This window comes from Pangasianodon hypophthalmus, chromosome 20, assembly GCF_027358585.1.
Source record: "Pangasianodon hypophthalmus isolate fPanHyp1 chromosome 20, fPanHyp1.pri, whole genome shotgun sequence".
Taxonomy (NCBI): domain Eukaryota; kingdom Metazoa; phylum Chordata; class Actinopteri; order Siluriformes; family Pangasiidae; genus Pangasianodon; species Pangasianodon hypophthalmus.
This window is the reverse complement of record NC_069729.1, coordinates 11,251,015-11,272,214: the sequence shown is the minus strand read 5'-3', so window position 1 is coordinate 11,272,214 and position 21,200 is coordinate 11,251,015. Positions and strand designations below refer to the sequence as shown.

General features: G+C 38.2%; 2 protein-coding genes across 3 annotated transcripts in view; one reads left to right on the top strand and one right to left on the bottom strand.

Annotated features, from left to right (window-relative positions):
- The first annotated feature begins 3,067 nt into the window (after positions 1 to 3,067).
- On the top strand, positions 3,068 to 17,795 carry acad9 (acyl-CoA dehydrogenase family, member 9). The gene is made up of 18 exons (XM_034314294.2): positions 3,068 to 3,812; positions 5,572 to 5,665; positions 5,752 to 5,853; positions 5,967 to 6,073; positions 7,126 to 7,226; positions 7,322 to 7,400; positions 8,448 to 8,622; positions 8,830 to 8,903; positions 9,028 to 9,103; positions 9,199 to 9,269; positions 9,356 to 9,475; positions 10,783 to 10,911; positions 11,520 to 11,599; positions 11,692 to 11,818; positions 14,766 to 14,843; positions 15,609 to 15,737; positions 17,128 to 17,200; positions 17,431 to 17,795. The coding sequence occupies exons 1-18, from the start codon at positions 3,636 to 3,638 to the stop codon at positions 17,529 to 17,531; spliced, it is 1,893 nt and encodes a 630-aa protein (XP_034170185.1). The 5' UTR covers positions 3,068 to 3,635; the 3' UTR covers positions 17,532 to 17,795.
- Positions 17,796 to 17,895: 100 nt separating this feature from the next.
- cfap92 (cilia and flagella associated protein 92 (putative)) overlaps positions 17,896 to 21,200 on the bottom strand; it is a 17,469-nt gene continuing 14,164 nt past the window's right edge. For both annotated transcript variants that reach the window (XM_034314291.2, XM_026932759.3), the window contains exons 16-19: positions 20,529 to 20,682; positions 20,214 to 20,422; positions 18,252 to 18,361; positions 17,896 to 18,102 (exon numbers count right to left, since the gene is read on the bottom strand). In XM_034314291.2, coding sequence (XP_034170182.2) covers positions 17,910 to 18,102; positions 18,252 to 18,361; positions 20,214 to 20,422; positions 20,529 to 20,682 — 666 coding nt within the window. In that variant the 3' untranslated portion in view covers positions 17,896 to 17,909. The remainder of the gene's footprint in view (positions 18,103 to 18,251; positions 18,362 to 20,213; positions 20,423 to 20,528; positions 20,683 to 21,200) is intronic.

Genomic DNA, 21,200 nt, shown 5'->3' with positions numbered 1-21,200 from the left:
CTGGTAAGCCTCAAGAACAGGAAGACCAATGAGACTTTGCCAAAAAAAAAAAAAAAAAATCCAATAATAAAGGCTGTACAGTTTTGGAACAATGTCTTATGGACAGATGAGACAAAGATCAACTTGTACCAGAAGAGTATGGAAAAGGGAAGGAACTAAAGTATAGCACCTCATCTGATGGCATGGGCATGTATGGCTGCCATTGGAACTGGTTTCCTTGTATTTATTGATGATGTGACTGCTGACAAAAGCAGCAGGGTGAATTCTGAAGTGTATAGGGATATAATACCTGCTCAAATTCATCCATATGTTTCAAAACTCATTGGATGATGCTTCACAGTGCAGATAGACACTGACCTGATGCATACTTCAAAAGCAACCCAGGATTTTTTTAAGGCAAAGAAGTGGAATGTTCTGCAATGGTCAAGTCAATCACCTAACCTGAATCCAGCTGAGCATGCATTTCAATTGCTGAAGGCAAAGCTAAAGTCAAAATGCTCCAAGACCAAGCAAGAATTGAAGACACAGGGAAGAAACTCAGCATCTGTTGATGTCTATGGGTTCCAGACTTCAGGCAGTCATTGACTGCAAATCATTTGCAACCACATTTTAAAAATGACAATTTATGATTTTGTTAGTCTGTCCAATTACTTTTGGTCCCTTAAAAGGGGTGATGTGGAGGAGCACATAAATAAAGTGCTGTGATTCATACACCATTCACCCGATTCGGCTGTATATACCCCCAAATTAAAGGTGAAAGTCTGCAAATATCTCATATCAACTTATTTAATTTCAACTCCAATATACTGTGATAGACAGCTAAAAAAACAATAACTTTGTCAATGTTCTTTAATTTGTTCGGGTTCCTGTATTAAATTCATTTATTAAACACTTCAATTTCCAAATCTATATGGTATTGTTCAGAATTAGAAACAAATGTCAAAATCACTTATGCTGTAGTTATGGACACTCCAGAAAAGCCAGAAAATCAGCATGGTACATGACTGTACTTTGTTTCTCTCCCTCATATAGTGAATAGTTGCAGAGTGAGTATCTGCACAGTTCTTGTCTATCAGTATGCTCAAGGTCAGAGAGAGAGATCTGCTAGAGATCTGACCATCAAAACAGTTCTAGTCTGACTGATGATCTCAGTTCTGTACAGCAGAAAAAGACAGAAACAGACATTATCATTTGAAAGCCATGGCCTAAGGCAGGAAACTGAGTGTTATTCACTCTTTCTGGTGTGACCTTAGAGAAAAGACAGCAGAAGACTAAAGGTCAGGCTCAGATACTTGTCGTGAGGAAAATGTCACCTTCTGCTTCAACTGTCTGTCTTTTAGCTGTAACTAAAACAACTTTGTCCTGACTTTGTGTAAATTGCTGTTTTAGGTCCACAGAAAGGTTCAAATATAGAAAGTACCTGTTCTAACACTCTCTGCACAGCTTATAGTTACCCTTATTTCTGTCTGTTTTAACATGTCAATCTGTAAAATGATGGAAATATTTAAACAATAAATATTTAAAGAATAAGCAACTTCACTGATTGGAGATTAAGTGCACTAACATAGAGGTCCTGTGGTCAGACAATGACACTAATAAAAATGAACATAAGAGTACAAATAGCAAACTGTACTTGAAAAATGAGCTATAGTCCATAACTACACCTACAATATAGACCAACAAGACACATGTGTCTAATAATAAAATGGCCAGTTCTCAGGGTGCTGAACACCAGCAATGCTGCTGTGGCTGATACACTCGATCATATACTGCCATGTCAGTTTCACTGTTGTGCCGAGACTGGTCCAACACTAAAACAACATCTGAAACGCAGTGGTCCCTTTCTGTTAATCGTTGACTGTGCATATTAAAATTACAATCAGTAACTGTATACTTACAAGTACATCTCCCGTATATAGTAGGTCTACCTTTGCGGGTGGTTTTTTGCACAAGGTAGGCAGCTGCCGAAAGAGCTACCCATGAGCCAAGGGCCCCATGAAAATGCAAACTGAAATTATAGTATGAAATTACATACTATATGTGCTGATGTTAACCAATTCCAAAATGTGTATGGCTGCTATTTTCTATTGTATCAATTATTCTCTGTAATGTCAATGTAGCTTTACCACTCAGTCACTGTTGTAATGGACCTGTAATGTAATGTAACTGTTGTAATGAACTTGTAATATAATGGACTTGTAATGTAACTGTTGTAATGCACTTGTAATGTAATGTAACTGTTTTAATGGACTATGTTGTTACATGGTGATGCAATAGCATGAAGGCAGACTGGTACGAGAAAGGCAACCGAACAATAAGCTACCTTGTGGGAACTAGGGTCTTTGGTATGATTTATTGGATAACTTAGTTATCCAAGTGGAGCAGAGAAACACACAAAAAAAGGAGGAAAGCAAACAAGTTTGTCGCCACACTTCCAAAGCTGACTGTAGCTACGTTTACATGCACATCAAATTCTGTTTGTCTATATTCGGGTTGCAGCCATATTCAGAATACAATGTTTATATGCGTACAGGAATCGGAATATTCCTGTATACATGGCTGCTGTAAGTATGCCTGAGTTTCCTTTCCTAAATACCTAGACTACAGCTAACCACCTGTTAGCACCCACAATTCCTTGTGCATGCGCATACATCTCCTCAGTGGACTTTCTGAATAAGTTTTTTACATGGAACAAATTTCCATTTAAAACAGGCATATTCCAGGGGTGGGAATCGGTATTTAGGGAATCGGAATATTGTCTTAATCTGAATCGGGCAATCGGATTGTGGTGTTTACATGACTCAGTACTAATCAGAATATTGCCAAATTCTGATTAATATCGGAATGTTGATGTGCATGTAAACATAGCCTGGCTCCTCAGTCAGAACAGTGCTGTGCTCCAAAGGGCCAGACACACCGGACATAATGCTAAAGTTTATTAAACCGACAGTTTCGGTTCTCAAATCTGATTGGCTGAGCCGCTGTGAAAACTCCTCGATACACGCGCACTCTGACCGCATCACAGTAACCGAATCCCGTACGAATGCACCAGGATCAGTAAAGCCATTCCACCACTACAGCACATTGCTCTGTTCATACAATACCTCATGCTTTGACTCTTATGGTGCTTAGACACCGAAGCCACTGTTAAGTTTACTGTTACTGCGGTGTGACGTAGGAATTGTTTACGGCGAATTTATTAAAAAAAGTAAATTATTTTTTGAATGTCGATCTTCTGTGAAAGCAGCACGTCACGTCACGTCACGATTTTATCACGGGTAACGGGGATATTCAGCACGAGCGTCACGCGAAGCAGAAGCTGAGGAAAAAACAAGGTAAATATTTGTGGATGAAGAGTTTCATTCCTGGGTTATGACTACGAAAAAACTGATGACCTGCCCACGAGTGTACAGAGAATAACATTTGTGACAGCTCACGTCACTAAATCGGGGTTTTTATTTCCCTCTTACCAAATGCTGCCCTCTAGCGACAACACTAGCATGTTCCGCCAAGCTACTATCATGTCGTCATCTCTGTGCGACGAATATAGGTTAAAGGTTTTACTGGTTACAGCTGCAACCTGCATTTTGGAAGTAACTGAAGTTAACTGAAGTGAAAGGTTTACGTACAAAACGATGAACCTCAGCAGAATCCTTGCTCTGTCGAGCACAGCTAAGCTCGGAAGGACTTTACTCTCTGCTCGAGTCGGGACAGAGCTGAGCGGCCGCCGGCGCCCGTCGCACCGCTGCGTGCACACGAGCTCGAGGAGTTCAGCCTACGCCAAGGATCTTTTCCTAGGGCAAGTGAACAAGGTGAGTGAGAAAGACATGTCTGACTTACACTCGCGTAGGGGCATTATTAATCACTGAGCTTTAATGTTTAGCCCCTTTTCGCCCACTGAGACTTTGTAGGTGTTATGAAATATTTTACAGAAGAATGATGATCTGTACAGAGAGATACAAACCTGAGAACAGACACTGAGGGAAAAAAAACACACACACATATACACACATAGACACACATACACAGTGATACAAATACAGATAATAATGGCAAACTAATAACAATCTACAACACCATCGTGTGTGTGTGTGTGTGTGTGTGTGTGTGTGTGTGTGTAGTACTGTGCAAAAGTCTTAGACACCCTATTTTTTTTTAGTACAAACTTTGTTATATATTTTTATTTTATGACTTCTACATTATTGATTCAGTACAAAAATATTTTAGATTTCCAAACATTAGTTTTCCAGTACAAAATTAAATGTTACAGAAAAATGTTTGTATGTCAGTAAAGAAAGCAGCATATTACATAACAGACCACTTTTCAGACAAAAAAAAAACATAATGAAGGCTGCTGGGTTTTGCTGCAAAAATAAGAAGTAAGTGTGACAGTCAAAGTCTCCAGAAGATCTGTGGCTGCTTCTGCAAGATGCTCAGTAACACTTACAGCTCATTTCCTTATAAAACTGCACACACTGTACCTGAGACTGTAGAAACATTTAATTTCATTATTTTTGAAGGTATCTTTGTTCTACAGCATTTCTTTTTATGTGCCTAAGACTTTTGCACAGTACTGTATGTATGTATATGTGTGTGTGTGTGTGTGTGTGTGTGTGGTGGCTATGGGAGTCCAGTCTTGCTGTGAGTGGCTGTTCCTGTTATAGTACATAGGTAGGAGGTCACTGATGTAAGTTGGTAATGAGTGATATAATGTAGTTAGTAGCCTGAGCGTAGGTTTTTTGTTTTTTTTTTGGTAATATTTGAACTTTAGAACTTTTCATGCACTGCTGTTTTGCAAGTGTGGTGTTCTACCTTTAACCTGAGTAAAAATAAATACCAAAATATGTATTGTTTATTGGGAGATGATATTTTTCCTACACTCATGAAACATGTATGTTCTACAGCAGCAGTGGCACTCAAAAGCTTCAAAATAGTTCCCTGTTAATGTATTGCTTGTATTGCTACATTGTTAATGTAGCTGCTTTGAGACAATGACCTGTGTAAAAAAGCGCTATACAAATAAAAAATGAATATTGTTTTTGCATCATTCAGCCAGTGTTTTTACTAGGATGCATGCATTAACACTTGCTTTGAGGGTCCTGTTACAAGATGTTTCCATTTCAAACACTTCTTTATCAGTTGCATGTTCTGTACTTAGACAGTATGTCTCCTACTGACTCTGCCAATTCTTTAACAAATTATTTCATTCTCAACACGAATGATCACCATCTTCATTTCCGAATCACTCCAGTTTCCAGACATTTCTCCTGTTCTTCTTCATTGACTTTAAGCTTTTCCATCAGTTGTCTTTTCATTTTGCTAATGTTTGAAATCAGCAACATTAAGAGGTGTCGTTTTGTTTTTCCACACTTTTTCACTCATCAGCTCTCCTGCTAATTTCCTGAGAATTGTTTCAGGTTTTGTCCAAGTAGGTAGCTGTGACATGATTTTATCTCTGGCTAAAAAAAGTTACAGGTAACTTCACAGGTAATTTTATAGGTAAGTTACAGTAACAGCTTTTGGTATAATAACAGCTGTACTGATGTTTTGTCAATCCATTCCTTTCTTTAGAATGAAGTCTTTCCTTATCCAGAAATCAGTAATGAAGAATTAGAAGAGATCAAACAGTTTGTCGCTCCAGTGGAGAAGTTTTTCAGCGAGGAGGGTGAGTGACAAACAGTGCTGATTAAGAGGCTGTTCCTGCAAACCAGACGAGTGAAGCCATGTTTAATACCTAATATCTATCTTAAGTTGATTCTAAGAAGATTGATGAGGAGGCAAAAATCCCACCTGAAACCTTGGATGGACTGAAAGCACTGGGGCTCTTTGGAATCCAGGTGCCTGAGGAGTATGGTGAGACCAACTAGACATCTACGGACTTAATGAAAGACTCATTCATGGTGTTATGACATGAAAAAGTATTGAAGGTTTAGAGTGCTGCCTAAACATTGTGTGTCTCTTTATAGGCGGCCTCGGTCTCTCCAATACCATGTACGCCCGATTGGGAGAGATCACGTCCCTTGATGGAGCCATTGCTGTCACACTTGCAGCACATCAGGCCATTGGCTTAAAGGTGAGTGTTGTGTTTATATACACACATCATTTTGGTACGAAGCCAATAACGTATGTTCATCCAGCATACAGTCTAGTTCATTTTGTTCAACTGTGTCTGATACTGCAGATGCGTTTTCCAGGTTTCCAACAAAATTTCCAGCCCAACTACATATCAAAACCAGAAGAAGATATGAAAGTAGCCCAAAAATTAGTGCACTGGAAAAGGGATACTCGTTTTTCTTCTTTTTTCCAGCTTTTGCATAGGAAAGAAGGTCACCCTGGTGCACATGTATTTCCGATATATGGAAATTATCCATTTCATAATCCCCCGTTCGGTCTCCTAATCATTGCAAAATATCTTTAGTAGAAATGGTTCTGTACATCGTAGACACCATTTTTCTGCACTTACACTGTACCTGCAGAAGATTTACATTTAATTCTGTATTAGATTTCATTCTGATTATTTACTATAAAACAAGATCTTAACAGCAGTGGAATATTTTTTAAATTAGCCATATTTGGCAACCCTGTTACTGACTGTCCTGTCTATTCCTTCTCTACTGAAAATGTTCACAGAGTGGTCATGGGGCAGTTTGATTTGTGCCCCAATGAGCCTTTATTAGCATTTGTTGCAGTTCTCATTTTTATCCAGTAGGTGCACTAATAACTCTGTGGAGCTAAGTGGAGCACACTGCTTCACGACTGCACAGCTTAGAAATGTGCATCTAAAAAGGCGAGCAAATCCCTGGAACTTTGGCGTATATCTGTCAGATAGCAGTGTGTTTAAATCACGGGTCACTCAAAAGAGGTAATTAGTATTTCAGCAGATTTTAACGAGGATAACGTTATGATTAAACAAACAGCTGATGTATATAGTGCTCTGCCCCTGTGCACTCCATAGTATGTTTAATGCCGTTTTGTTTCTTTTAAAATGTCTTTCGATGGCTGGCACACGATAAGGAATGAGAACATGGAGGATATCTGGGATCACCTGGGTTCTGGTGAATTGAAACCACTGAGGCAGCATATTAAATTCTGAATGGTGAAATCTCACATACACTGTTGTTTCAGGGAATCCTGATGGCTGGAACTGAGGAGCAGAAAGCCAAATACTTGCCCCGACTGGCTTCAGGAGAGCATGTAGCAGCTTTCTGTCTGACTGAGCCAGGCAGGTCTGATGCCATTACCTCTAGATTGGACATTCAAACCATTCCATGCTGTTTGACCCCAGAAAGCAATGAAGCTTATAATGTCTTCTTTGTTTTAGCGGAAGTGATGCTGCCTCTATTCAGACTCGGGCTACACTGACAGAAGATGGGAAACATTTCCTGCTTAATGGCTCAAAGGTAGCTATTATCACTAATAAGTAGGCGTGCATAATACGTTATGGCAAAATGGTTCCTCAAGCTATTTTGGAGTGCTAATTGATGGTGTCTGACATATAGTCCTGCAAACATCATTTAAATTTGACTAGTATGAGTTGATTTGAGTTCAGTTGTGAACTGTGAATTTTGAATACATTTTTAAAATTAATTTTGACTAATATAGTTGTGGACTTTAGTTTGTTAAATGAATGTGTCAATCCATTTGAAGTCACCAGAGGCCTCCCTGAGTTGGACATGTATGTGTGTAGGCTCATTAAGTCAAGTCATCTGGAATTGTTAAAATTTACAGTTCTGAAAGTCGTACAAAATCAACATTTAACAATAATTGGTGAAAAGGATACACATATTCATTACATGACCAATTTTTTTTTCCATTTTTAACACATCATAATTCAGAACGTTTGAGTCCTTTAAAAAAAAAAAAAAAGAACTATAAACACATGTAATAGGTATGAAAATTTGAAACATCTTAAGTTCTTTACTGACGAGATATACAGCACCAAAGCACGGGGAAAAATACAATTTTCAGCAGGCCATAAATTATCAAATATGCAGCTTTGGATCTTCAGATTTAGAAGTTAAAGACAGCAATCCCTGAATGTTCAGTTCAGTTCAGTAGTAATGACTCATGGAACTTTTTTTTTTTTTTTTTAATTCATAGTTTTTCAGAATGTCATCCACAGAAAACCTCCAGATTTTCTGTACAATTCTACCTTCATATTTTAGGAAGCTGGGATTTTTGTATATTTTTATAGATTACAGTAATATATACTGTGTTAAATTTTATGTTGTGAATGAAATGTTATCTGCAAGTCTGTCACATTACTGTAGTGTAAGGCAGATTTTATGGGAAAAGTTTTAGCTGAGATAGATTTCCATTACTTATTAGCTGCATTATTTTCTTTGCTTCATGCAGAACTAAAAGGATAATCATGCTTTATCTGGTAAACTGCTTTTAGTCTAAAAGGAAAATTGTGCACATTTCATTTTTGGCTGCATCCCTTTAAGATCTGGATTTCCAATGGTGGGATGGCAGACATCATGACAGTGTTTGCAAGAACAGAGGTGTTAGACAAGGACGGGCAAAAGAAAGACAAGATAACAGCCTTCATTGTGGAGAAAGCGTTTGGTGGGGTGACCAGCGGCAGACCAGAGGACAAGCTGGGAATCAGAGGCTCTAACAGTTAGTTCACATCTTTTACCGTGTATGATGGTCCTTAAGCTAATACGTGGTTCGTGTACTGAAGTTTGTCATAAATATTTTTCATTGTAAAAGAGAGGTAGTAGTTTTAAAGTGTGGATGATATTATTCAAAATATGTTTGTAGTTCCATATCCATCACTGGTACGAACTTTTAGTAAATGACTGTTTTCCTTTTGTCTTTTTTTAGCATGCGAGGTGACATTTGAAAATACAAAAGTGCCTGTAGAGAATGTGATTGGTGAAGTTGGTGGTGGATTTAAGGTGATTACACAGCATCCTACTGAGTAGCATTTTGTAGTATTTATAACAAATTGTATTGTCATGTTTAGCATGTTACGGTGTCGTGTTTAGCATGTTACTGTATCATGTGTTTGTATCTCCACAGATTGCTATGAACATCCTGAATAGTGGGAGGTTCAGCATGGGAAGTGCATGTGCAGGACTGATCAAGAAGCTGATAGGTATAAGGATGTCAAAGAAAAATGGACTAAGCGTTTTCTCATTAAACAGACTCTCATGAAAAATCATGAAAAATAAGCATCACTTTGTCTTACAGAGATGACAGCAGAATATGCAGGCACAAGGAAGCAGTTCAACAAGAAACTTGCTGAATTTGGGATGATTCAGGTATGTTAGTCATCGTCACAGTAGGCTAATGGCCACCAGTTAATTGTTATTAAACAAATGTTTTGGTTTTTTTGTCTTTTCTGCAGGAGAAGTTTGCCATCATGGCTCAGAATGTGTTTGTGATGGAGAGCATGGCATATCTGACTGCTGGCTTGATGGACCGGCCTGGAGTTCCTGACTGCTCTGTAGAGGCAGCCATGGTGAAGGTAAAGTTGTTTGACCATATTTTAACCACTCAAATGTTTGCCTTTTTGGTTCCTTCCTATCTGTGGGTTATTATTTTTAGATATCATCAGTTAGCTGATCAGAAGTGAAGTTTAATGAAGTGTTTAGAGTGGTTCAGTTGGCTAAGGAAGATGCTTCCTATCATTGGGGCAGGAGGTTAGTAAAGTCCATGACAGCAGAATTAGTCATGCACTTGGGTGGAAAGGCTGATTTGGTCTCTCTGTCCCTGTCAATTCAGAACAATGGCAGCCAAATGTCGGTCAGAAGTATTCAGATTTGGACAGTGCTCTCCTCCAGACAGTTAGCTGTCCTTTGACATTAGTCAAAGAAGTTTGAATCAGAGAAGTTTGCTTTCATTGTACTGAGAAAGAGCACAAAAAAAAGTTTTGACTCAAAACTCAATTATAATAGAAGGGAAGCTTTAAAATTCAAATTTTATCTTCAAAGTTTATCTTATGTTTATTTTAAAATATGTAAATATATATGACTTGGAATGAGGAAAAAAAATCAGAAACAAATAAGACTTAATCACGCTGTCACCAAGAATGAAATCTACAGGTTTACAAATATGAATCAATAATTCACAAAAATAAATAAACCTATACTAACCGTCCTAATACTTCTATTATAAGTTTTGAGTAAACAGGTTCTCCTAGCCATTAATACTATGAGCTACCCATTTTTAATGTTAAATAAATACCTAAAATGAAAATACTATAATAAGAGAAAACATACAAAGCTTAATGAAAAACAAAACCCCTGATCATTGGGGCAGGAGGTCATTGGGGCAGGAGTGTATTCTCGAGAGTGACTGCTTAGGAGAGCTACAGGTATCTATTCCATTGTTGCAATGTTGCCTCTAGGCAACATATTCCTGATAACATGCAAACAATTTTTTCACTAACAAATGTAAATCATATTTTTCATGGGTTAGAAAATCAAGAAAAAATGAGCATCTCTGAGCAGTTCTCCAGAGCAAATATGTGCCTCCTCTATATGGTGCACCATGAAACAAAAACCTCCAGAAAATGGCCTCTAGGAAGTATTGTGGCCAATTAAAAGCTTGTTATTGGTTGATTCAAAGCCATCCATTCATTATTAACCCCTTTATTACCAATTAATATGTATAATGTTCTTACAAAGTGAAGAAAATGGGTTTGTTACCCTGAGGCAACAGTGCGCCATAGAAACATTGGAGGAAAAAAAAGTAAAAATTAAGATGGATTTCATATTTGTGGTGTGGTATTTTCTTGTGTATGTGTGTGTGTGTGTGTGTGTCTTTCTGCAGGTGTTCAGCTCTGAGGGTGGTTGGGTGTGTGTGAGTGAGGCATTGCAGGTTTTGGGAGGGGTTGGATATACCAAGAACTACCCCTTTGAGCGCTACCTCAGGGACTGTCGAATCCTGCAGATCTTTGAGGTATTATTGAACAAAGATTTAAGTTGTGTTATACGCACTGGTCCACTTCCATATTTCCCACATATAGACATATTGTGATTTATCAAGCATTGCTGAATTAATCTGCAGTAATTTATCTGGGTTGTGAAGTGGATTCCGGATAAGCTTAGACAATATGAACTCAAAATGAAGGATTTTTTTTGGTTTTTTTGCTTGTTAGTTTATGACGCTGGTGCTGCATGATTCACCAGTATTAGTTACTAAGGAGAAAATTGTTGTTTTTCTGTACTTCAAATGTCAGCCTTTTTTTTTTTTTTTTTTTCTTTTTTTTTTTTTTTAAACACATTACCATGCACCCTTACCCATATACCACACATTATTTCCTGCCCAAATATCCTGATTAACTCAGGGGTGTCCTACATTTAGGAAGAAAAATGTATTATGATTTCTGTCTCGCATTGTTTTCCAAAAATGACTTGTAGTGATATGGGAATTGTAATCATTTTTTCCACGCCTTGACCCCTAGAGGGCACATGAAGCTTGATATGAATATACTGCCTCCACATTTTCATGTGGTTTTTTTTTTTTTTTTTTTTTTCTTTTTTTTTTTTTTCTCTGTCTGATTGTAGGGAACCAATGAGATCCTAAGGATGTACATTGCTCTCACTGGAATGCAGTATGCAGGCAAAATCCTAACAGGAAAAATCAAGTATGTATAAACTGTAAATATGTCTGCCTGCCTTGTCAAAGTTAAGGAATGCAGCAAGGTAAACTGCTTGTCTGTGTCTGTGTCTTTTATAGGGAGATGAAAAAGGGGAATGTCAGCGTGGTGGTTGAGATTTTGGGGAAGAAGCTGAAGGACTCTTTGGGGAGGACCGTCGACTTTGGCCTGACTGGCAAGGATGGCGTGGTTCACCCCAGTTTGACGGTATCTAAATTTGGTGCATACTCATGCGTTGGCTGGAGGTGTTTTATTTCTCTTATACAGTGGATATAAAAAGTCTACCCATCCCTGTAAAAATGGAAGGTTTTTGTGATGTAAAAAAAATGTAATCAAGATAAATCATATCAGAACTTTTTCAACCCTCAATGTGAAATTACAACGTATAAAAATTAAGTGAAAAATTATCAGAAACATTTTATGGAAAAATAGGAAAAATAAAAAAGTTACAACAACCTGGTTGCACAAGTATGCACACCCTTTTATAATTGGGGTGTGGTTGTGTTCCAGAATGAACCAATCACATTCAATCTCATGTTCAAAGGTAATTATCATACAGCTGTCAGTGAAATTATTCTGATTAACCCCATATAAAGATGAACTGTTTCTGTAGGATTTTCTTCATTTCATCTTCTTGGTTTCATCTGACTCCTGAAGCCATGGTCCAGAAAGAGCTTACAAAGCATGTATGGTATCTCACTTGTTGAAAGATGTTGATTAGGAGAGGGGTATAAAGTAATTTCCAAAACATTAGATGTACCATGGAACACTTTGAAGGCCATCATCAGCAAGCAGAGAAAATGGAGCACCACAGTGACATCACCAAGAACAGGACGTCCCTCCAAAATTTATAAATGGACAAGAAAAAAATTGCCAAGAGACCTACGGCAACATTAAAGGAGCTGCAGGAATATCTGCCAAGTACTGATTACTCTCTGCATTTGACAACAATCTCTTGTATTCTTCACATCTGGACTGTGGGGTAGAATGGCTAGATGGAAGCCCTTTTCACACAAAACATCCAAGCTCAACTAAATCACACCAAACCATGTGTCAAAATGTGTTATGGTCTGATAAGACCAATTCCAAACGGTATAATAATTACATCATTCCAAAAGGTATGCTTGGCTCATCACCAAGAGAGCACCATACCCACAGTGAAGCATGGTGGTGGCAGCATCATGCTTTACGGCTGCTTTTCTTCAGCCAGAACTGGGCCTTTTATCAAGGTGGAGGGAATCATGAATAGCTACAAATACCAGTCGATTTTAGTGCAGAACTTTCAGGTCTCTGCTAGTAAGCTGAAGATGAAAAGGAATTTGACCTTTCAGCACAACAACGACCCAAAGCATACCTCCAAATCAACAAAGGAACGGCTTAACCAAAAGAAGACCAATGTTTTTGAATGGTCTAGCCAGAGCCCAGACCTGAATCCAACTGAACATCTGTGGAGTGACCTGAAGCGGGCTGTGCACAGGAGATGGCCTTACAATAACGTTTTTGCAAGAAAGAGTAAGAAAATATTGCCAAGTCATGATGTGCGATGCTGATAGACTCTTAGCCAAAAAGACTGACTGGTGTAATTAAATCAAAACCTGCTTCAACAAAGTATTAGTTTAGGGGTGTGTACACTTATGCAACTAGATTATTGTAACTTTTTTTATTTTTCCTATTTTTCCCTAAAAACATTTCTGATTGTTTTTCTGATTTTTATATGTTATAATTTCACATTGAGGGTGGAAAAAGTTCTGACATGATTTATCTTGGTTTCTTTTTTTTTTACTTGACAAAAACCTGCCTTTTTAACAGGGATGTGTAGAGGTTTTATATCCACTGTACCACTACAATTTGCCAATGATTGCAACATTTAGTTTATTAAAGAATGACGCATCATAATTTTAACCATTTATAGTTGCATTAATGGTGTGGAATATCCATGAGATTTATAGTTCCTGTCATCACTTATGTTATATAAGCTATAAACAGTCCTTCCCTCACCAGTCTGTCTTCTCTCTCGCTCTCTCTCTCTCCCTGTTAATCACAGCTTTAAAAATCTCAGCTTTTCATGTGACTGAGAAACCGGAAAGTCCTCTGTGCTTTCCTGTGGTGGAAAACTTATGGACCATTATAATGCACTGACAAGGGAGACTCCTTCCATAAATGTTAAAGTAACTTCTCCTTACAGACACTTTACCAAATCAAAGATGAGAATTTTAATAGTTAAATAACAACACATTTTTATGAGCCTTAGACTATGTGGACCGTCCCCATACAGATACCTGTGAATGAGCTGTTACTATAGAAACAATAACATATTAGAATTGAGCGCATTATAGGGGTGTAACAATACACTCTGGTCACTACTCGAATTCACGATACTGGCTTCATGATTCGATTCAATTTAATTCTCAGAATATCTCGAGCAAAATTTGAATCAAGAAAAATTATGACTGAAAAGACTCCTTTTTTATTTCTGAATCGTAAATAATGCAAAACAATGTGCATTTTTGTCTGTATAAAACTAAATAAATCAAATATTGCTACGAACAGAGGTTCAATATTGTAAACAAAATGTACTACAGGTTCATATCTTAAAAATGAATGAATGAATGTTTGAATGAATGAATGAATGAATAAATAAATTCTCGCAAAAATTTTATTGAAAAAACAAATTCTCTGACCTGGGGATAATGATTGATTGAAACAGAATGAGCTCTGTACCAGTGCCTGAAGCATCATGTTAACTAGAGATATAGAAATAAAAATAGAGATATAGAAATAGAGCTCCAAAGTCGGCTAAAAGGCTTGATTTCTATGACCGCCACAAAAGAGCATGATCCCAACACAGATTGGGACCCCTGGTGTTCAAAAAGTGCAATTGCATTAGATGCATAATTAATAGATTTCCGTGATGTGAATCACTTTTTTTTTTTTTTTTTTTTTTTGGATTGCCCCTAGTGCATTAGTATAAAACCTGTGGTTAGACACCTGGCACTACTGCCATGACTGAATTGTTACAAAAAATGAATCAACACTTATTGCTCTTCCTTGATCATTGAGTGAAACTGAGCAAATGTGACACAGTGTGTTGTCTGTTCTAGGTATAGTTTTTTTCACATTAAACTAAAGGCTGATGTGCCTCTGTCTCCCACAGGAGAGTGCTAAGATGTTTGAGCAGAATGTGGCCTTGTTCGGCTCCACTGTAGAAAGCCTGCTCTACAGATACGGAAAGGTAACTTCCTTCTACTGAAAGCTCAATAAAATTTCAACTAAATATGTTCATTTATTTGATCATGCTAACTTTGCAGCTCCAGAAAATCTCTGGCCAAATTGCTCTTTCTGTTGCCACCACGAATGAATTCCCTGTTCCTTGCCTCACTTTTTCTTCTTGCCTTTCTTTTTTCATGTGAGTTTTATGTGATCACTTCCTCTGCAGATTTTTCAAATACCGCCAGAGAAAACATGCTATTGGTTTAACATCCCAGAGTGTTGCTGGTTGCCATAAGGAGGTGCAGGGTAATTAGTGTGGGCCTGTTGAGTACTGTTGGGACCGCCTTGCTATTCCCCTATTTCCTGTTGCACTGAGGTAATGTGTGGCCTCATGTGTGAGACAGCTGTCGCGAGCTCTCCTCACCCTGTCTTCAATTTTTAGTAGAGGGAAAAAAAAAGAAGGACTTGCTATTGTAATTAGGACTCCAGTCACAAAGAGACATGAGATTTCTGGATGCTGTTCTTCTGGTTGATTTAATCACTGTTTGTTTTCCTTTACATGTGAAAGAAACATTTAAAGCAATAAATCATTTTACTCCGACATTCACATCTGCACTGTGCTTGGAATATGTCAAGTTCGAAAAGATTCACAATCTGTGTGCGCTATGGATGTGGCAACTGACTGAATTCTGTTATCTGAATCTTTCATGCTGATAATTGGTTAGCAACAGTACTTAACCTTTTTGAATTTGTTTGTTGCAATTGTGTACCATTCTGTGTGTTTTAGACTATAGTAGATGAGCAACTAGTGCTGAAAAGAGTGGCCGATACACTGATTAACCTATATGCAATGACGGCGGTGCTGTCGCGTGCCAGCCGCTCCATCAGCATCGGCCTTCGCAACCACGATAATGAGGTAAACAATTCACCATCAACCAAACTCCTGACAGCCTTTTAACCAAACAGCCAACAGCATTTCAATCAATTATCCAACAGCCTCTCAACCAAACACCACAAACTACAACTTCACACGAAAACAGTACACCACAAGGTTTCGAGTAAGAGGCACGCAAACCATGTGAAGCGTTTTTTTAAATTCCATCCCTCATTATGTTGATATTGAAACAGGCAAGTCCTATACAGAGCGAAAAACACAAGAATTTCTCAATTCTGTGCAAACGAAAGGCGAATCTCATCGGGCAGCAGCCACAATCATATTGTTCTCTGTTGTGCGAGTCTTGTCGTAAGCCACGCCCATCGTCACTGTGCTGAAGTCAGCGCAGTGCAAAATGCAAAAGACAAGCAGCAGCTCTGTAGCAACTAAAACATGATTACAACAGCATAATGACTGAAAGACATTTTTTATAACCTTGTATGCCTCACAAAAGACCACAAACCAAGCAGGAAATAACTACAGTGGTTAAAATAAAAAAAACTGAAGTAAAGCCAGCCTGTTTTAACCTCCATTTCACTGGAGATCTAGACTTCATGCACATCACTCTGGACAGCTATACATACAGTACACATACTGTTTTTAGTGACACTCCTCTAAAGCAACCAACAGTGCATTGCTTTGCTGCAGTGTGAATACACTGTTAGTGAGGTTCAGAGGACCGATGGATGGAGTCAGTGAACACATCAGGGGCACTTACTAAGAACACATTGTAATAAGAAGAGATTTCCTTTTCAAAACAGCCAAAAATAACCTGAGAAATAGAAGCTGTTTGGTCTCATGTAGCTAACTGTGATGTCTGTACGTGACAGCTGGCATAGCTCAACTATCATTTGTAGTCAGCCAGCTAGTTAAGAAGCCAATATGACTCTGTACAGAGTTCAAAATGAAATCACTAACGTTATCCTGCCAAGGCCAAAGGCATTCTGTTCTGGAAAAAGCGGTTCCCACCACACCCTCCTTCTCTTGTGCTAAAAGTGGCCACTTGTGTAAAGTGTGTGATGTACACCTCAAGCCAAAAACGAAATGAAAGGAAGTAGAGAGTAAAAAGAGGTCTGTTATTGATTAAAATGGAATGGAGTCATTTTAATGTTGAAATGGGGGTGCATTTCTGTGAAATAGTAAGCTTATTAAGGAAAATGATAATGACTCCATACTGAACTGTCAGTTCATCTGATAGTTCTTATTGTCTGTGTTGATTTAGTTTATACTGGATATTAATTACTGCAATTACACATTTTTTTTTTAATTAAAAGAGCTATATTCTTCATACTTATGCTTTGGTCTTTGTTATGGAACACAGTTAATGCTAATGTTATTTTATACGGTAACACATTGTTTTTTACTGGTGTAGGTGCTGCTTGCAAACACCTTCTGCAAGGAGGCTTACTTCAAAAATAACTACTGGATGACTCAGCTACAAAAAAGTGAGTATAGCACAAAACAGTAATTGAGACCAGACCTGGTGCATTTTATAGCATTGCGAGGCAAATAGTGTGGAATAGGGTTAAGCCTTAAGCTGTCTTCCATAAGTCACTGAGCACTACATAGTCTTCCAGTTACACTCAAACGAATTGTTTCAGCTGCCTGAGACACCTTCAGTCACTTCTGCAGAATGGATTGGATTTTGTCAGTAATTAAAGTGTATTCATTCCAGATTCCCCAGAGAACAATGACGCCAACATTAAGAAGATTGCCCAGGAAGTCCTGGAGAAGCGGGCGTATATCTGCTCCCACCCTCTTGAAAGAACGTACTGATGTGGCACTTATATCTTTAGATGTAACTGTACTGCATTCTGGTTGGATGTTGGTTGAGGCACTTTCTTGATGATAGTTTTAGGTCATATTGACAGCCTTTTGTTTTGTCCTGCTCCGCCATCCTTCACTCCTTTTATTACTAAAGGTTCATTTAATTTAATTTAACTGTATATGCAATCTACCACCTTGATCTAATCAAAATGTATCTTTGTAAATACTGATCTCCATATTTTAAAATAAATAACTATTATTAAGTGAACAGCACTGTGACAACATTTCTAGACTGGTTAATTCCCTTTTTTTAATTGACAGGGTGCTATATGATGTAAGACACCATAGAGCTTTATAATACACAGTACCTCTGAAGCCTGAAGCTTTTTATTTTATGTGAATAGTGACACTGTTGCAGGTCCTCATTTCTATGACATTTCGCTTGTGCTGGGTGTTAGCCAAATCTGTGTATATCTTGGTGGTATTCTGAGGTTTTTGAAAGACGTGCAAACTTTTTTCTTCATCTGTAAGAGGCAGGGCAGTTTGCTTGTGTTGAAAGGAGTGTGACCTCCAGTAACGTCTGTTGAAAACAAAAAACGTCAATTAACTACTACAGTTTATTCTTACCCTTTTGAGCAAACAGTGTTGATGAAATTTATATTGTTTTCTTAGCCATTAGTTGTTAGTGACTTCTTCTTGAAGTAGAGGTTGGAATCAGCCTTTACTCACCCAAATTGAGAATTGCTGTGTTCACTAGCACGCCTTGCATTCATCTGTGTGTCAGACGAACGGATGTGCTCCAGTTTTTCTTCCTTCTTTGTGTCAGTATATGGCATGGGCTGAAAATACACACAGTGGTTCTACAATTCTGTTCCTGATGTGTGACGGTTCAAAGAAGACTGTGTTTTTAGATATACTAAATCAAACTATACACAGTCAGGTCCATAAATATTTGGACAGTGACACACTTTTTGTAATTTTGCCTCTGTATACCAGCACATTTGATTTAAAAAGAAGGCAATCAAGATGTGATTTAAGTGTAGATTTTCAGCTCTAATTCAAGAGGTTTAACCAAAATATTGCATTAACCGCTTAGGAATTACAGCCATTTTTTACATAGTTCCTCCATTTTCACAGGCTCAAAAGTAATTGGACAATTGACTGATAAGCAGTTTCATGGCCAGGTGTGGCCTGTTTCCTCATTATGTCATGATAAATTAAGGAGATAAAAGGTCTGAAGTTGACTCCAAGTGTTGAATTTTCATTTGGTAGCTGTTCATGGGAACCCTCAATATGCGCTCTAAAGAGGTGTCGATGCAAGTGAAGGAGGCCATCATTAGGCTGAAAAAACAAGACAGACCTATCAGAGAGATAGCAGAAACTTTAGGAGTAGTCAAATCAACAATTTCGTACATACTTAAAAAGAGGGAATGCACTGGTGAGCTCAGCAACACCAAAAGGCCTGGAAGACCATGGAAGACAACTAAAATGGATGATAGCAGTATTCTTTCCTTGGTGAAGAAAATCCCCATCACAACATCTAGCCAAGTCAAGAGGTAGGCGTATCATTGTCAAAGTCTACAATCAAGAGACACTTTCATGAGTGTAAATACAGGTGGTTTATCTCAAGATGCAAACCACTGGTAACACTCAAGAACAGAAAGGCCAGATTAGACTTTGCTTTTTAAAAAAAAAAAAAAAAAAGCCTGTCCAGTTCTGGAACAAGATTCTATGGAGAGATGAATCCAAGATTAACTTGCACCAGAATGATGGGAAGAGAAGAATATGGAGAAGGAAAGGAAGGGCTCCTGATCCAAAGCAAACCACATCATCTGTCAAACATGGTGGAGGAAGTGTTATGGCTTGGGCATGTATGGCTGCCAGTAGAACTGGGTAACTGGTGTTTATTGGTGTTGTGACTGCTGTAGCAGGATGAATTCTGATATAGAGCTATACTTTCTGCTCAGATTCAGTCAAATGATACAAAACTGATAGGACGGTGCTTCACAATATAGATGGATAATGACACAAAACATACCATGAAAGCAACCCCAGAGCTTCTTAGGGCAAAGAAATGGAATCTTCTTGAAAGGCTGAGTCAGTCACCTGACCTCAACCCAATTGAGCACACTTTTCACTTACTGAAGACAAAACTGAAGGCAGAAAGACCCACAAGCAAGCTGCACTAAAGGCCTCGCAAAGCACCTCAAGGGAGGAAACTCATTTGGTGATGTCCATGTCCATGTTGCATTCAAGTATTAAAGATAATCTTAATATTTATGATTATGTTAGTTTGTCAAATTACCTTTGGGCCTGTGAAAATGGAGGGACTCTGTTAAAGATGACTGTAATTCCTAAACAGTTAATAGAATATTGTTAAACCGCTCGGATTAAAGCTGAAAGTCTACACTTCAATCACATGTTGACAGCTTCATTTCAAATCCACTGTGGTGGTGTACAGAGGCAAAATTTTGAAAACTGTGTCACTGTCCAAATACTTATGGACCCGACTGTAAATATTAAGAATTTTGACAATTTTTATTGTGTACATTTGCCTTTTACTTAAGCTTCTCTAATCTTGTCCATTTTCATGTTTTTAACATTCTCAGTAATTCACTTTACAGCCATCCACTGGCCTTTTGCTTACTCATATAATCATTTTATGTAAGTGTTGAGTACGTAAACCTGTACCATCGATCCCTTCCATGCTCTCAGAGATAGCTTCATAGGCTTGTCCTTCAGGATATCATGTAGTTTATCCAGGCCTGCTTTTCGCATATGGCACTTGAACTCTGGGACTCGACTGCAGCTTGCAGACTCCTTATCAGGCAAGATCTTCCTCAGCCATCTAACATACTGAGCACGTGCAGTTTGAAGCTGTTCCTGATGCAGAGCTTCTCCTAGAAGAAGCCCACAGAAAGCATGGTGAGGGAACATCAGATATCTATTGTTTAAAAAAAAAAAAGAAAAACATACTTATCTGTGTTAGTGCATTGAGATTTTTACCTGCGAGGTGAATAGTAATTGGGGGTACTGGACTTAAAACAGCAGGTGGTTTCCTGTAAAGCTCAAAGTCCTCGTGCCGTTTGCTCCAAGGCCATGTGTTCCTGTTCAGGACTGGCTTAAGTATGTTCTCATGAAGAATGTTCTCTTTCCAGGGCTGTTCATGGAGGACAGATATTAACACTGTGATAAACTGTGGGTCAAACTATGTTACATGTTAAAATGTAAATTTGTATTCAGATAAGCTCAGTCGTATAGATGAGATACTCCTGTATAATGGCTCGTCAACTGGTGGTGCAGCAAAGTATTTCAGCAGATCGAACCGAGTACTTAAAAAATACTGTAGCAGAAACACTCAAAAACACCTGAAAAAACTGGCTGTAGTTTTTAAACATGAAGCATCATGACTGATCCTCTTTTACGGCTTGTTCCCAGCATTCACATGCATTTATGTCAATTATTTCCCTAAAGGTAGCTCATTGAGAAGGGAAAGAGTTTTTGCAGACTGTTCATAGTCAGTTCTGTTTCGTTTACCCTCTCTGGTCTGATTAGTGAAGTGATGACATGGCTTGTTCCTAAAAAAGTCCACAGTGTTTAAAGGCAATTGGACATAGAAGTATCTGTTAATTCTCTAAAGCAGATTTTTTGATTTGTTCAGCATCCATGGCATTAGTC

Excerpts from the sequence above, each read along its gene's own strand:
- acad9 (XM_034314294.2), top strand. The coding sequence starts at position 3,636 with ATGAACCTCAGCAGAATCCTTGCTCTGTCGAGCACAGCTAAGCTCGGA. Across the intron at positions 14,844-15,608 it reads TGCTCTACAGATACGGAAAG|ACTATAGTAGATGAGCAACT; the intron begins GTAACTTCCTTC and ends TGTGTGTTTTAG. Across the intron at positions 17,201-17,430 it reads GATGACTCAGCTACAAAAAA|ATTCCCCAGAGAACAATGAC; the intron begins GTGAGTATAGCA and ends TATTCATTCCAG.